The sequence below is a fragment of the Malaclemys terrapin genome, chromosome 15 (assembly GCF_027887155.1).
Source record: "Malaclemys terrapin pileata isolate rMalTer1 chromosome 15, rMalTer1.hap1, whole genome shotgun sequence".
Taxonomy (NCBI): domain Eukaryota; kingdom Metazoa; phylum Chordata; order Testudines; family Emydidae; genus Malaclemys; species Malaclemys terrapin.
The window spans coordinates 3,953,582-3,969,273 of NC_071519.1; the positions used below are offsets into that span (position 1 = coordinate 3,953,582).

General features: G+C 51.6%; 1 protein-coding gene across 1 annotated transcript in view; it reads left to right on the top strand.

The window, feature by feature from the left end:
• Positions 1-15,469, top strand: part of LOC128823287 (hydroperoxide isomerase ALOXE3-like) — an 89,867-nt gene extending 74,398 nt beyond the window's left edge. The window contains exons 5-14 of the mRNA XM_054005511.1: positions 6,447-6,550; positions 7,007-7,179; positions 7,780-7,923; positions 8,507-8,710; positions 9,093-9,179; positions 11,287-11,456; positions 13,323-13,444; positions 13,903-14,003; positions 14,558-14,728; positions 15,290-15,469. Of these exons, the coding sequence (XP_053861486.1) occupies positions 6,447-6,550; positions 7,007-7,179; positions 7,780-7,923; positions 8,507-8,710; positions 9,093-9,179; positions 11,287-11,456; positions 13,323-13,444; positions 13,903-14,003; positions 14,558-14,728; positions 15,290-15,469 (1,456 nt within the window). The remainder of the gene's footprint in view (positions 1-6,446; positions 6,551-7,006; positions 7,180-7,779; positions 7,924-8,506; positions 8,711-9,092; positions 9,180-11,286; positions 11,457-13,322; positions 13,445-13,902; positions 14,004-14,557; positions 14,729-15,289) is intronic.
• The last annotated feature ends 223 nt before the right edge of the window (positions 15,470-15,692 follow it).

Sequence of the window (15,692 nt, forward strand, 5' to 3'; positions counted from 1 at the left end):
CCCTAACCCCGTACACAACCCTATAGAGTAATCCTAACCCTGTACACTAACCCATCCCTATACACAACCCTATAAACTATCCCTAACCCCGTACACAACCCTGTACACTGACCCTAACCCCGTACACAACCCTATAGAGTAATCCTAACGCTGTACACTAACCCATCCCTATACACAACCCTATAAACTATCCCTAACCCCGTACACAACCCTGTACACTGACCCTAACCCCGTACACAACCCTATAGAGTAATCCTAACGCTGTACACTAACCCATCCCTATACACAACCCTATAAACTATCCCTAACCCCGTACACAGCCCTGTACACTGACCCTAACCCCGTACACAACCCTATAGAGTAATCCTAACCCTGTACACTAACCCATCCCTATACACAACCCTATAAACTATCCCTAACCCCGTACACAACCCTGTACACTGACCCTAACCCCGTACACAACCCTATAGAGTAATCCTAACGCTGTACACTAACCCATCCCTATACACAACCCTATAAACTATCCCTAACCCCGTACACAACCCTGTACACTGACCCTAACCCCGTACACAGCCCTATAGAGTAATCCTAACGCTGTACACTAACCCATCCCTATACACAACCCTATAAACTATCCCTAACCCCGTACACAACCCTGTACACTGACCCTAACCCCGTACACAACCCTATAGAGTAATCCTAACGCTGTACACTAACCCATCCCTATACACAACCCTATAAACTATCCCTAACCCCGTACACAACCCTGTACACTAACCCTAACCCCGTACACAACCCTATAGAGTAATCCTAACGCTGTACACTAACCCATCCCTATACACAACCCTATAAACTATCCCTAACCCCGTACACAACCCTGTACACTGACCCTAACCCCGTACACAACCCTATAGAGTAATCCTAACGCTGTACACTAACCCATCCCTATACACAACCCTATAAACTATCCCTAACCCCGTACACAACCCTGTACACTGACCCTAACCGCGTACACAACCCTATAGAGTAATCCTAACGCTGTACACTAACCCATCCCTATACACAACCCTATAAACTATCCCTAACCCTGTACACAACCCTGTACACTAACCCTAACCCCGTACACAACCCTATAGAGTAATCCTAACGCTGTACACTAACCCATCCCTATACACAACCCTATAAACTATCCCTAACCCCGTACACAACCCTGTACACTGACCCTAACCCCGTACACAGCCCTATAGAGTAATCCTAACGCTGTACACTAACCCATCCCTATACACAACCCTATAAACTATCCCTAACCCCGTACACAACCCTGTACACTGACCCTAACCCCGTACACAACCCTATAGAGTAATCCTAACGCTGTACTCTAACCCATCCCTATACACAACCCTATAAACTATCCCTAACCCCGTACACAGCCCTGTACACTGACCCTAACCCCGTACACAACCCTATAGAGTAATCCTAACGCTGTACACTAACCCATCCCTATACACAACCCTATAAACTATCCCTAACCCCGTACACAACCCTGTACACTGACCCTAACCCCGTACACAGCCCTATAGAGTAATCCTAACGCTGTACACTAACCCATCCCTATACACAACCCTATAAACTATCCCTAACCCCGTACACAGCCCTGTACACTGACCCTAACCCCGTACACAACCCTATAGAGTAATCCTAACGCTGTACACTAACCCATCCCTATACACAACCCTATAAACTATCCCTAACCCCGTACACAAACCTGTACACTAACCCTAACCCCGTACACAACCCTATAGAGTAATCCTAACGCTGTACACTAACCCATCCCTATACACAACCCTATAAACTATCCCTAACCCTGTACACAACCCTGTACACTGACCCTAACCCCGTACACAACCCTATAGAGTAATCCTAACGCTGTACACTAACCCATCCCTATACACAACCCTATAAACTATCCCTAACCCTGTACACAACCCTGTACACTGACCCTAACCCCGTACACAGCCCTATAGAGTAATCCTAACGCTGTACACTAACCCATCCCTATACACACCCTATAAACTATCCCTAACCCCGTACACAACCCTGTACACTGACCCTAACCCCGTACACAACCCTATAGAGTAATCCTAACGCTGTACACTAACCCATCCCTATACACAACCCTATAAACTATCCCTAACCCTGTACACAACCCTGTACACTAACCCTAACCCCGTACACAGCCCTATAGAGTAATCCTAACGCTGTACACTAACCCATCCCTATACACAACCCTATAAACTATCCCTAACCCCGTACACAACCCTGTACACTGACCCTAACCCCGTACACAACCCTATAGAGTAATCCTAACGCTGTACACTAACCCATCCCTATACACACCCCTATAAACTATCCCTAACCCCGTACACAGCCCTGTACACTGACCCTAACCCCGTACACAGCCCTATAGAGTAATCCTAACCCTGTACACTAACCCATCCCTATACACAACCCTATAAACTATCCCTAACCCCGTACACAACCCTGTACACTGACCCTAACCCCGTACACAACCCTATAGAGTAATCCTAACGCTGTACACTAACCCATCCCTGTACACAACCCTATAAACTATCCCTAACCCCATACACAACCCTGTACACTGACCCTAACCCCGTACACAGCCCTATAGAGTAATCCTAACGCTGTACACTAACCCATCCCTATACACAACCCTATAAACTATCCCTAACCCTGTACACAACCCTGTACACTGACCCTAACCCCGTACACAACCCTATAGAGTAATCCTAACGCTGTACACTAACCCATCCCTATACACAACCCTATAAACTATCCCTAACCCCGTACACAACCCTGTACACTAACCCTAACCCCGTACACAACCCTATAGAGTAATCCTAACGCTGTACACTAACCCATCCCTATACACAACCCTATAAACTATCCCTAACCCCGTACACAACCCTGTACACTGACCCTAACCCCGTACACAACCCTATAGAGTAATCCTAACGCTGTACACTAACCCATCCCTATACACACCCCTATAAACTATCCCTAACCCCGTACACAACCCTGTACACTAACCCTAACCCCGTACACAACCCTATAGAGTAATCCTAACCCTGTACACTAACCCATCCCTATACACAACCCTATAAACTATCCCTAACCCCGTACACAACCCTGTACACTGACCCTAACCCCGTACACAACCCTGTACACTGACCCTAACCCCGTACACAGCCCTATAGAGTAATCCTAACGCTGTACACTAACCCATCCCTATACACAACCCTATAAACTATCCCTAACCCTGTACACAACCCTGTACACTAACCCTAACCCCGTACACAGCCCTATAGAGTAATCCTAACGCTGTACACTAACCCATCCCTATACACAACCCTATAAACTATCCCTAACCCTGTACACAACCCTGTACACTAACCCTAACCGCGTACACAACCCTATAGAGTAATCCTAACGCTGTACACTAACCCATCCCTGTACACAACCCTATAAACTATCCCTAACCCTGTACACAACCCTGTACACTGACCCTAACCCCGTACACAACCCTATAGAGTAATCCTAACGCTGTACACTAACCCATCCCTATACACAACCCTATAAACTATCCCTAACCCCGTACACAACCCTGTACACTGACCCTAACCCCGTACACAACCCTATAGAGTAATCCTAACGCTGTACACTAACCCATCCCTATACACAACCCTATAAACTATCCCTAACCCCGTACACAACCCTGTACACTGACCCTAACCCCGTACACAGCCCTATAGAGTAATCCTAACGCTGTACACTAACCCATCCCTATACACAACCCTATAAACTATCCCTAACCCTGTACACAACCCTGTACACTAACCCTAACCCCGTACACAACCCTATAGAGTAATCCTAACGCTGTACACTAACCCATCCCTATACAGAACCCTATAAACTATCCCTAACCCCGTACACAACCCTGTACACTGACCCTAACCCCGTACACAGCCCTATAGAGTAATCCTAACGCTGTACACTAACCCATCCCTATACACAACCCTATAAACTATCCCTAACCCCGTACACAAACCTGTACACTGACCCTAACCCCGTACACAACCCTATAGAGTAATCCTAACGCTGTACACTAACCCATCCCTATACACAACCCTATAAACTATCCCTAACCCCGTACACAACCCTGTACACTAACCCTAACCCCGTACACAACCCTATAGAGTAATCCTAACGCTGTACACTAACCCATCCCTATACACAACCCTATAAACTATCCCTAACCCTGTACACAACCCTGTACACTGACCCTAACCCCGTACACAGCCCTATAGAGTAATCCTAACGCTGTACACTAACCCATCCCTATACACACCCCTATAAACTATCCCTAACCCCGTACACAACCCTGTACAGTGACTCTAACCCTGTACACTAACCATAACCTATACATAAGAACATAAGAATGGCCGTACTGCGTCAGACCAAAGGTCCATCTTGCCCAGTATCCTGTCTACCGACAGTGGCCAATGCCAGGTGCCCCAGAGGGAGTGGACCTAACAGGCAATGATCAAGCGATCTCTCTCCTGCCAGAAGGCTAGGGACACCATTCCTTACCCATCCTGGCTAATAACCATTAATGGACTTAACCACCATGAATTTATCCAGTTCTCTTTTAAACGCTGTTATAGAACTGGCCTTCACAACCTCCTTAGGTTGACTGTGCGCTGTGTGAACAAGAACTTCCTTGTATTTGTTTTAAACCTGCTGCCTATTAATTTCATTTGGTGACCCCTAGTTCTTGTATTATGGGAATAAGTAAATAACTTTTCCCTCTCCACCTTCTCCACATCACTCATGATTTTATATACCTCTATCATATCCCCCCTTAGTCTCCTCTTTTCCAAGCTGAAGAGTCCTAGCCTCTTTAATCTCTCCTCATATGGGACCCGTTCCAAACCCTAATAATTTTAGTTACCCTTTTCTGAACCTTTTCCAGTGCCAGTATATCTTTTTTGAGATGAAGAGACCACATCTGTATGCAGTATTTGAGATGAGGGCGTACCATCGATTTATATAAGGGCAATAATATATTCTCACTCTTATTCTCTATCCCCTTTTTAATGATTCCTAACATCGTGTTTGCTTTTTTGACTGCCTCTGCACACTGCGTGGACATCTTCAGAGAATATCCACGATGACTCCAAGATTTTTTTCCTGACTCGTTGTAGCTAAATTAGCCCCCATCATATTGTATGTATAGTTGGGGTTATCTTTTCCCATGTGAGAATTTACATTCTGAGAATTTACCATTAATTCCTACCCTTTGTTCCCTGTCTTTTAACCAGTTCTCAGTCCATGAAAGGACCTTCCCTTTTATTCCATGACAGCTTAATTCATAAAAGCCTTTGGTGAGGGACCTTGTCAAAGGCTTTCTGGAAATCTAAGTACACTATGTCCACTGGATCCGCCTTGTCCACATGTTTGTTGACCCAATTGTATACACAATTCTATACAGTAACCCTAACCCAATAAACAACCCTACACTAACCATATCCCCATACAAACACAATATAGTAACCCTAAGCCTGTACATTAATCATAACCCTAACTCTATACTATAACACAGTAACTCCAATCTTTCATCAAGACTTCTCCCTTCCTCGAGCATGGGGTCAATGTGTGACTGCCAGCCCCCACAGCCCCGGTCATTCCCAGAGACTAAACCCAAACCCTACCCCTAACCCTAACCCTGTACCTCTCCTTTCCCTAATCCTACCGTAACCCACATCCCATACTCGTCTCTTACTCTGCCTAGGCCCTATAGTCCTTCCCTAGCCCTAACCCAACCGTGTAGCCTAGTGCCTTTCCGTACCCTTAACTCTGACCCTTCAGCAAGACATCCACTTTCCTGTGGTGTGGGAGGCATATGTGTGTGCAGCCCAGACCCCAAGGCCCAGCCCCAGGGACTAACCACTAACCCTGCTCTATACCCTAACCCTTATCCCTAGCCCTACTCTATAACCTAACTCTATCTGTTCCCAGACACATCCATTCTCTCTCTCATTCTCTCCATCCCCACCGATCAATCTGTCTATCTATCCATCCCCATACACCCCCTAATCCCATATTACTCACTCTAGTCCTTGTTGTAGGGGAGAAGAGCTTGAAAACCCAGGTGTAACCATTGCAGCCATGCTGCCTGAGTTTGACGAGAGCCTGAGCCCATCACTGCAACAGGGGGCAGCTGCCCCGAGCGTGGCTCCACTTTGCCACCAGTGCATCTTTGTGGGGAAGAAAGGGGGGCCCCATTTGTTATTGTCGGGGGCAGAAATGGCCATCCCCATCCCAAGCCCCCCCCCCAGGGGCTCTCACATGTCTCTCTGCCCCCCCAGGAAGGTGGAGCTGCGGCTGAAGGGTTTCCTGAGCTGCACCGACTCCTGGGTGAAGCTGGACGACATCAACAAGGTTTTCTGCTTCAACAAGACCCTGATCACAGGTGGGTGACCCCCCCACTCCTCCAATTCCCACTCGCCTGGGCCCACAGGAGCCCCCACACACAGACCACAGTGATAGGGATGAGTGTGATGCAAGTGGCTAGAGACAGCAGCACTGCTTGTGCCAGGCCTTGCACAGACCACCCAGACCATGCTCAGGAACCCCCTTGTGCCGGGCGCTGCCCAGACCCCTTGACCATGCTCTGGGACCCCCTTGTGCTGGACACTGCTCAGACACCCCCCCCAACTGGGGGCTTCATTGTGCCAGGTGCTGCCCAGACCCCCACTGAGATTGGACCTCCCTCATGCTGGACCATTAGCCTCGTTTTCCAGCTGGGGGAGGCCATGGCCCCGAGAGACAACAAAAGCTGCCCCAGATGCCCAGGGCAGGACTCGAACCCGGCTCCCTTGAGTCCTGGCCCATCAACCCCGTGGTTGCCCTGCCTATGTCCCCCCAGAGTACGTGCAGGTGCACTGGCGAGAGGACACATTCTTCGGGTACCAGTTCCTGAACGGGGTCCACCCGGTGGTGATCCGGCGCTGCACAGAGCTCCCCTGCAACTTCCCCGTCATGCCAGCCATGGTGGCCTCCTTCCTGGGGGAAAGCACCAGCCTGCAGGATGAGCTGGAGGTAAGTGGGGCTCTGGGGACACCCCTGGGGGGACTAGGCTGCAGTCTCAGCTCTCGCTGCAGCTCCCTCCCCAGCATCGCTCCAGGCACAAGCAGCCATGGGTCAGAGCTGACTAGTGGGCCCTACTCCAGAGCCAGTGGCTGCGCTCACACTGGCCACTCGGCTCCAGAGTCTAGTCCCAGGGCAGTGCTGTGGGGAAGCTCACAGCATGGGGAGAGGGCACTGCTGCTGTGAAGCTCACAGAGCTGGGAGAGGGCACTGCTGCGGGGAAGCTCATGGCACTGGGAGAGGCATGGCTACGTGGAAGCTCACAATGCTGAGGGCACTGCTGTGGGGACTCTTTCAATGCTGGGAAAGGGCACTGCTACATGGAAGCTCACAGCGCTGGGAGAGAGCACTAGTGTGGGGAAGCTCACAGAGCTGGGAGAGGGTACTGCTGTGGAGAAGCTCACAGCACGGTGAGAGGGCACTGCTGTGGGGAAGCTCACAGCACGGACACCCCAGCTTTCCCCCACGCCCTGGGGTCCCCGCTCTGAACCCCTGGAAGCGCTGGCACCCATGAGCCCCCACACTCTGGTCTGCTCTCCCTGTGCCTTGCAGAAGGGAAACATCTTCCTCGCTGACTATAAAATCCTGGAGGGCGTCCCGGCCAACACGATCAATGGCTACCAGCAGTACATCGCCGCGCCCCTCTGCCTGCTGCACGTGCAGCCCTCCGGGGAGCTCGTCCCCATAGCCATTCAGGTAACAGTCCCTGGCACCCCCAAAAGCTGCCTGATGGGACCCCCATGCAACCCCGACTGCTACACAGTCCCAGGGCTGGCCATTGCCATCTAAAGGACCGGCCCACGGAGAGAACCCCGAAGTCCTGGCTCCCAGTCCCCCTGCTCTAACTGCCAGACCCCACTGCCCTCCCAGAGCTGGGGAGAGAACCCAGGAGTCCTAGCACTCAGCCCCCCTGCTGTAACCACTAGTCCTCCCCTTCTCTTCCCTTCCCTTCCCTCCCCTCCTCTCCCAGAGCCAGGGAGAGAAACCAGGAGTCCAGGCTCCCTAATCCCCCCACACCCTTCTGTGCATGCATGCATGTGCCCAGCTGTGTGAGTATGCACACCCCAGCTGTATGTGTGGGCCCAGTTATGCATGTGTGCACACCCCAACTCTGTGTCTCCTCTTTCTAACACTGGATTTGTGACACCGTCATGTCCCCTCATCCTGGCAGCTGGGTTCCAGCCCCTGGGCTCCCCTGGGGGAAGCAGCAGGATTCACACACTTGGTTTGTGCCAATCCATCCTCCCACCCATCCTGGGCCTCTCCCCCTCCCCCGCAGCTCAGCCAGTGTCCAGGCCACGACAGCCCCATCTTCCTGCCCAGCGATTCCGAGTGGGACTGGATCCTGGCCAAGACCTGGGTGCGCTACGCTGACGTCCTGGTGCACGAAGCCGTGAGCCACCTGCTGCTCACTCACCTGATCAACGAGGCCTTCGTCCTGGCCACCCTGCATCAGCTGCCCATGTGCCACCCGCTCTTTAAGGTGAGAGAGGGGAGGGCCACCCTCCCAGAGGGGACAGGGCCAATAGGCACCCCCGGGGCCAGCTGTGCCCAGATGTGTGGGAGAGAAGAGCCCTGCAGGGGAAGCGTGCCAGATGTTCCCCACTGCCGGCATCCAGCTGTGCCCAGCTGCACATGCGTGTGCCTGGCAGGTGCTTGTGCCAGGCTGGGCGTGGCCCACGCTCGCCACATTCTACCCATCATGGTCCAGCATCCTCCCGACCTCGTGGATGAAGGGGGAGAAGGAGCCGCTGCTGATTTCTTGGAGGGGCTGTGTCCTTGCCCCCCGGATATATGCAGGGCTAGGGCTTGGGGGTGGCTCCCTACTTGCCCTCACCCATCCCTGTGTCTCTTCCCCTCCCTAGCTGCTGCTGCCCCACACCCGCTACACGCTGCACATCAACGTCGTGGGCAGGACCCGGCTACTCGGACGCAGAGGGAACTTTGAAAGAGTGAGAGGACACCACAGTCAGGGGCACTGGACCCCGCTGCCCTCCCAGGGCCGGGGCGAGAACCCAGGAGTCCTGGCTCCCAGCCCCCCCGCTTTAACCAGTAGGCCCCCACTCCTGTCCCAGAGCTGGGAAGACAATCCAGGAGTCCTGGCTCCCAGCCCCTTCTTCTCTAACCATTAGACCCCACTCGCCTCCCATAACTGGGGACAGAACCCAGGAGTCCTGGCTCCCTGCTCCTCCAGCTCTAACCACTAACCCCCATTCCCCTCCCAGAGCCACATACTTGGGAGTACCGGGCTCACCTGGAACCACTGAAGCTCTCGTCCCATATTGTCTCTCCATGAAAACTGCATCGGGAACCTCCTGGAGAGCAGGTACTTCGGGCCAGCCTCCATCTCAGTTAGTCCCGGTGTTTGCACCATATGGCTCTGCTTTCAGCTCATTGGAACTGTTAGCAATTAACTTCCAGAACTCCTGGAGGACGGGTGAGGTCCCAGCAGGCTGGAGAAGGGCAAACATGACATCTGTCTTTGAAAAGAAGAACAAAGAGGACCCAGGGAATTATAAACCAGTCAGTCTAACTGGAAGATACTGGATCAAATTATTAAACAATCAATATGTTCCCATAGGGTTAGAAGGAATGGCCCACATGGATTTGTCAAGATCAAATCATCCCTAACCAACCTAATTTTCTTCTTGGATAGTGTTGCTGGCCTTGTGGCTGGGGAGAAGCAGTAGATGTGATATATCTTCATTTTAGTCTTTTGACACATCCCACATGCCAACTAGTGAAATTTGGGCTGGATGGAATTACTATGGGTGGTTGAAAGACCAGACACCAAGAATGGTTCTCAATGGTCCGCTGTCAAACAGGGAATCTAGTGGGGTCCCACAAGAGGTCAGGCCTGGTACGGCACTATTCAATATTGTCATGAATGACTTGGATAACGGAGTGGAGACTTTGTTGATAAAATTTATGCTGACACCAAGCCAGGAGGGTTGCAAGCACTTCAACGGGCAGGATTAGAACTCAAAGCCACTGCGACAGCTCCAAAAATTGGGCTGAAATTGACAAGCTGAAATTTAGTGAAGACACGTGCAAAATGCACCACCAAGGAAGGAAAACTCCAATGCTCAACTGCACAATGGGACATAACTGGCTGCCGGGGGGAGGAGGGGTCGTACTGCTCAAAAGGATCTGGGAGTTATAGTGGAATATAAGACAACAATGCAACACATTTGGAAAAAAGGCTAATATTATTCTAGGCTGTATTAACAGGAGTGTCATGTGTAAAACCCAGGAGGACATTGTCTGGCCCTGATGATACCTCAGCTAGAGAACTGGTTGTGTGTGTGTGTGTGTGTGTGTGTGTGTGTGTGTGTGAGAGAGAGAGACACACACCTTGGAAAGAAGTGGCCAAATTGGAGAGAGTCCGGAAAAGAGGAACAAACATGATAAAAGGTTTAGAAACCCTGATCTATGAAGCCAGGTTAAAAAAAACCTGGGCACATTTAGTCCTGAGATAAGAAGACTGAGAGGAGGGACCTGATAGTCTTCAAATATGTTACAAAGAGGACGATGATCAATTGTTATCTGGTCCTGCTGAAGGCAGAAGAAGAAGTAATGGGATTAATCTTCAACAAGGGAGATTTAGGTTAGATATTAGGAAAAGCTTTCTCTCTCTAAAGATAAAAAGCACAGGAGTACTTGTGGCAGCTTAGAGACTAACAAATTTATTTGAGCATCAGCGAAATTTGTTAGTCTCTAAGGTGCCACAAGTACTCCTGTTCTTTTGCAGATACAGACTAACACAGCTGCTACTCTGAAACATCTCTAAAAATAATTAACTCTGGAGCAAGTATAGAGGTTGTGGAATTTCCAGCATTGGAGGTTTCTAAGAACTGGTTGGACATACACCAGAGGTTGCGAGTGATCGGTCATTTTTGGGGTACAATGCAAAGCGAAACATAGGGGAGGCATATTTGTCATGGGGCGTATTGTCAGTTATCTCATTGCGCTGAAATAGATCGTGGTGGTATTTCATTCTAACCTGCTCCGGGCCCGGTGGCTCAGAGGTTGAAGGATCTGTCTCTGGTTCCTTCCCAGAGTATGGGTTCGGGGATTGAGGGGACGAAGGTGCTGATGGCCAAGGGCATGTCCTGCTTCTCCTATGCCTCCCTCTGCTTCCCTGATGATATCCAAGAGCGCGGGGTTGACTGCATTCCCAATTACTACTACAGGGATGATGGGTTGAAGATCTGGTTGGCCATTGAGAGGTAAGGAGCAGGAGCCAGGGCAGAGGGTGGCAAGGATGCAGATGGCATGTGGAAAATTCCCACTGGCTCAGAGTTGCTTGGAAACACGGCTTTCCTGCCACATAAAGAATTCTGAGTTTTAAAAAAAACTGTAATTCCCCAAAAGGCACTTTTTCAAAGACACCCCCCACACACACACACAGCTAGATTGCATGAATGATCCTTGAGCCACTCATGAATCACACAGAGAAGGGCACCAGCCAATTCTCTCCAGCCTTACACACCAGAACTATACCATCTTGCCCTAATCAGAAGCCTGGCCAGTTTCAGTTTATTACCCAGTCCGCCCCTCCCTCAATGCGGAGAGGACATGCACCAGTCTTTGTACCTGAGCTGAGATTTCCTGAGCACTTCAACCAAACCAAATTGTTTTAGGTAAAATATAAAACTGATTTATTAACTACAGAAAGATCTAGATTTTTTTAGTGATTATACGTGGTAGGCATAAGAGGTTATAGATAGGTATCAAAGAAAATAAAAGGTAAGTGCACAGTCTAAATCATAAACCTTATTACCTAGGCAGCATTTACATCAAGCAATTTTCTCATCCCACTGGATGTTACAGTTCTTAATACACAGGCTTCTCCCAGAAGCCTGGGACCAGTCTCCTCAGTTAAAGTTTTTGTCTTCCTGGTGGGCTTTGCTGAGTCATCGGGTTGAGCAATCCCCCTGGTGGTCTTGTGCAACTGAGTCAGAGAGTGGAACAGTCCCCATTGTGTGGTGCTTGGGCAGCCCTCATTGAAGTGTAAATCCCTTGATTACAACTCCCCTGCTTATTCATGATCGTTGAACACTCTCCTGGGTGGGGGGAAGTTCTTTGTATGTCACTAGCAAATTTACAGCATATTTCAGTGACAACCACCCAGCAAAATCTCATAACTTCATACACACTAATGATACACATATTTGGAAAGAACAAGGGGTTTCAGCAGATCATGACCTTTCATACGATATTGTACATGGCATGCTTTGTATGAAATATCACAACTATATATGAATGACACATATGTTTTTTACAGGGAGCTATTTTGAGGTACAGTGTGTCACAGATTACATTCCTGATACCTGGAGGTTCCCTGGTAACAAGGCAGTGTGGTGCCAACAGGCAGCTTTGGGCACTGAAAAATTAACCCTATCACAATGGAAAAGTCAACCCCCATCAAACATTGATGCCTGGCTTGGCGATCTGGCTGATCACTTAGCTAACGAATGGCTGGCATTCCGGAGAAAGGGAATGCCCGAAAAATTCAAAGCAATTTGGGCTGACTTATTAGAGGTCTATTATTAATGTATACCCTGAAGATAGATATGTCACATCCCCTCCCCTGCCTTTATCCGAACCCCCGTTACTTACTTTGTGTGGTTGATTGGTTGGCTTTGGAAAAATGAATGAAAACTTGTAAATATGCAAAAATGGAGAGGAAAAGTCAAACTTTTGGGAATTTTCCCCAAAACCAAATTCCTGGAAAAGGTCTCATTGGGGGTGAATGGAAACACTTGGTTTCAGTCAAGCCAAGATGTTTTGTTGCAATGGCAACTCTTGTTTAACATATTAACTTCCAGAAGAGCAAGCCCAATTTGAAATGGAAAGTTAAACTCTGCCTCGAATGAGATCTAGGATCACCTGGAGTTCAGGCCAGAGGCTTAGCCACCAGGTCATGCTCCCACAGCTAGGAATGGGTGAAGTGGAGGGGACACTAGGTACCGGCAAGGGTCCGTGGTAGCACTGGGCTGTTTGCAGATGCTGGCTGACTGATACTAGTGAACTGGGGAGTGATGAGGCCTGCATTGCTCCACCAAGATTATATATATCTCTTCTCTTTCCAGCTTCGTCTCCGGCATCATCAGACACTATTACCGCAGCGATGCCCATGTCCTGGCCGACTGCGAGCTGCAGGCCTGGGCAGACGAGATCTTCCATGAAGGCTTCCTGGGGAATGAGGAGTCCGGTAGGGGCCATGTGAACCCAGAGCTCTGCAGCCGTTGGTCACTGGGCTCCATGCAGGGTCACTGGGGGGCATCTCCAGACTTCATGACTGTCAGCCAGATCCCAGCTGGTGTCACTGGGTTTCTCTCCATTGGAGTCAATGGGGCCAGATCCCAGCAGTTGTCCATGGGCGTCATGACCCCCAGACGGGGAGCAAGGTGTCCGACCCTGGAGGGACAGGGTGGCCTGGGTCACAGTGGTGGGATGGGACTGTGGGGTGACTGGGAACATCCCTGCTGTGATAACAGGCAGGGTGGGGAGATGGCACATGGCTGAGCTGAGGCCCAGAGCAGAGGAGCGACTCTCCAAGGGAGGCTCCAGCAGAGGGAGGCATCAGACTGGCTCTAGGGGTCCCAGCTCAAGGCCACGGAGCAGGGCAGCGCCGGGCCAGGTCTGTGACGCCTGTTCTGCATCCCACAGGCTTCCCCTCATCCCTGCAGAGCATCCCTGAGCTCATCAAGTACCTGACCATGTGGATCTACTGCTGCTCGGCCCGGCACACCGCCCTCAACAACGGGCAGGTAGGGAGAGGCCAGCCTGGGCACTTGGGGACTCATTCCCTGACCCCTACTGGGATCTGGGGTCAAGCCACAGACACCCCACCCTGCACCCCACACGGGGCCCTGGGGTCCAGCCACCAACACCCCCACCCTGCCCCCACCCCACTGACACCTCACTCTCCAGGACCCTGCTCTAGCAGCCAATCCCCGACCCAGCATCCAACCCCAGTGAGACCCAGGACACCTCAGGACTGTGCCCCAGCCCCCCAGGACCCTCCCCCATTGCCACACTCAGCACCCCAACCCCCATCTTGACTTTCCTAACCGTTCCCCGTGGGAGACATTCTGACCAAGCCCCGGGTGCCCAGGTCTCTTGGTTGAGCCAGACCTTCCCTGTGCTGGTGCCTCCTGGGCAGGATGATGAGGGGATCCCCAGCTGGGCTCTGAGGAGTCCCTGTCAGGGCAGGGGGGATCCCTGTCTGGGCTAGGCCAGTCCCCGTCTGGGCTGCGGGATCCCTTGCTGGGCTTGGGGGGTCCCCGGCTCCTCTGACTGTGGGGGTCTCTCTGGCCCGCAGTATGAGCTCGGAGCTTGGATGCCCAACTTCCCGGGCTCCATGAGGAACCCCCCACCCCAGGCCAAGGGCACCACCTCCCTGGAGAACTACCTGGACACCATTCCAGAGGTCAACAGCACCAGCATCGCCATCTACACCCTATGGGTCCTCTGCTGTGAACCGGGGGACTCGGTGAGGACACGGGAGCTAGGGGGCGCTGTGGGCCAGGGAGCAGGGTGCGAGCAGCAGGGGCACTTTCCCTGGCAGGCAGGGCTGTCCCCAGGGTGGCACTAGGGGGAGCTGTGCTGAAGGGAGTGGGGGCGGGGCTTAGCAGGGGGCACTCTCCCTTGGCAGGCCTGGCCCCAGGGTGGTGCTAGGGGGCACTGGGCTGTGGCTGGGGGTGTCCCTTTAATGAGCTGTTCAGCTGAGTTCTTCCCCCGCTTATGGTGACAATAAAGGACCCGCTGACATTTCACCTGAGCTGGGGCATGAACCCAGGTGTCTCGGCCCAGCTGCACTTTGGGGGATTCCGTTCAAACACCCATAAATTCCACCCGTGTTGTTTCAACTGGCCACAGGGTTCTGCTTCCCTCCCTGGCCTGAACTCTTCCCAGTGTTGCTACACAGCTGTTAAACACCTGCCCCATTCTCTAGGGCATGTGAGGGATCCTGGCCCTAGAGGTGGCTGCATCTCAGCCCCGGGCAATGGAGCCCTTCCGTGCTGTCTCTCACCGCTCTCCTGTTCCTTTGCAGAGATCCCTGGGCACATACCCTGATGAGCACTTCATAGAGGAGGAGCCCAAGCAGCTGATCGCAGCCTTCCAGGGGCGCCTGGCCCAGATCTCCCAGGAGATTCAAGAGAGGAACAAATCCCTGCCCATCCCCTACCGCTACCTGGATCCCCACCAAATCGAGAACAGCACGTCCATCTGAGTCCGACCAGTGAGCACCAGGGACGGGCCCCATGCAGCTGCTGGCAACGCTGTCCCTGAGATCCTGTCCTGGGTGCAATAAACCACAGACTGGTTCCACTCTGAATGGCTGATTCTGTCTAGTGGGGTACAGCACGGGGGGCTGGGAGCCAGGACTCCTGGGTTCTCCCCCTGGCTCTGGGAGGGGAGTGGGGTTTAGTGGTTAGGGCAGGGGAGTTGTGACG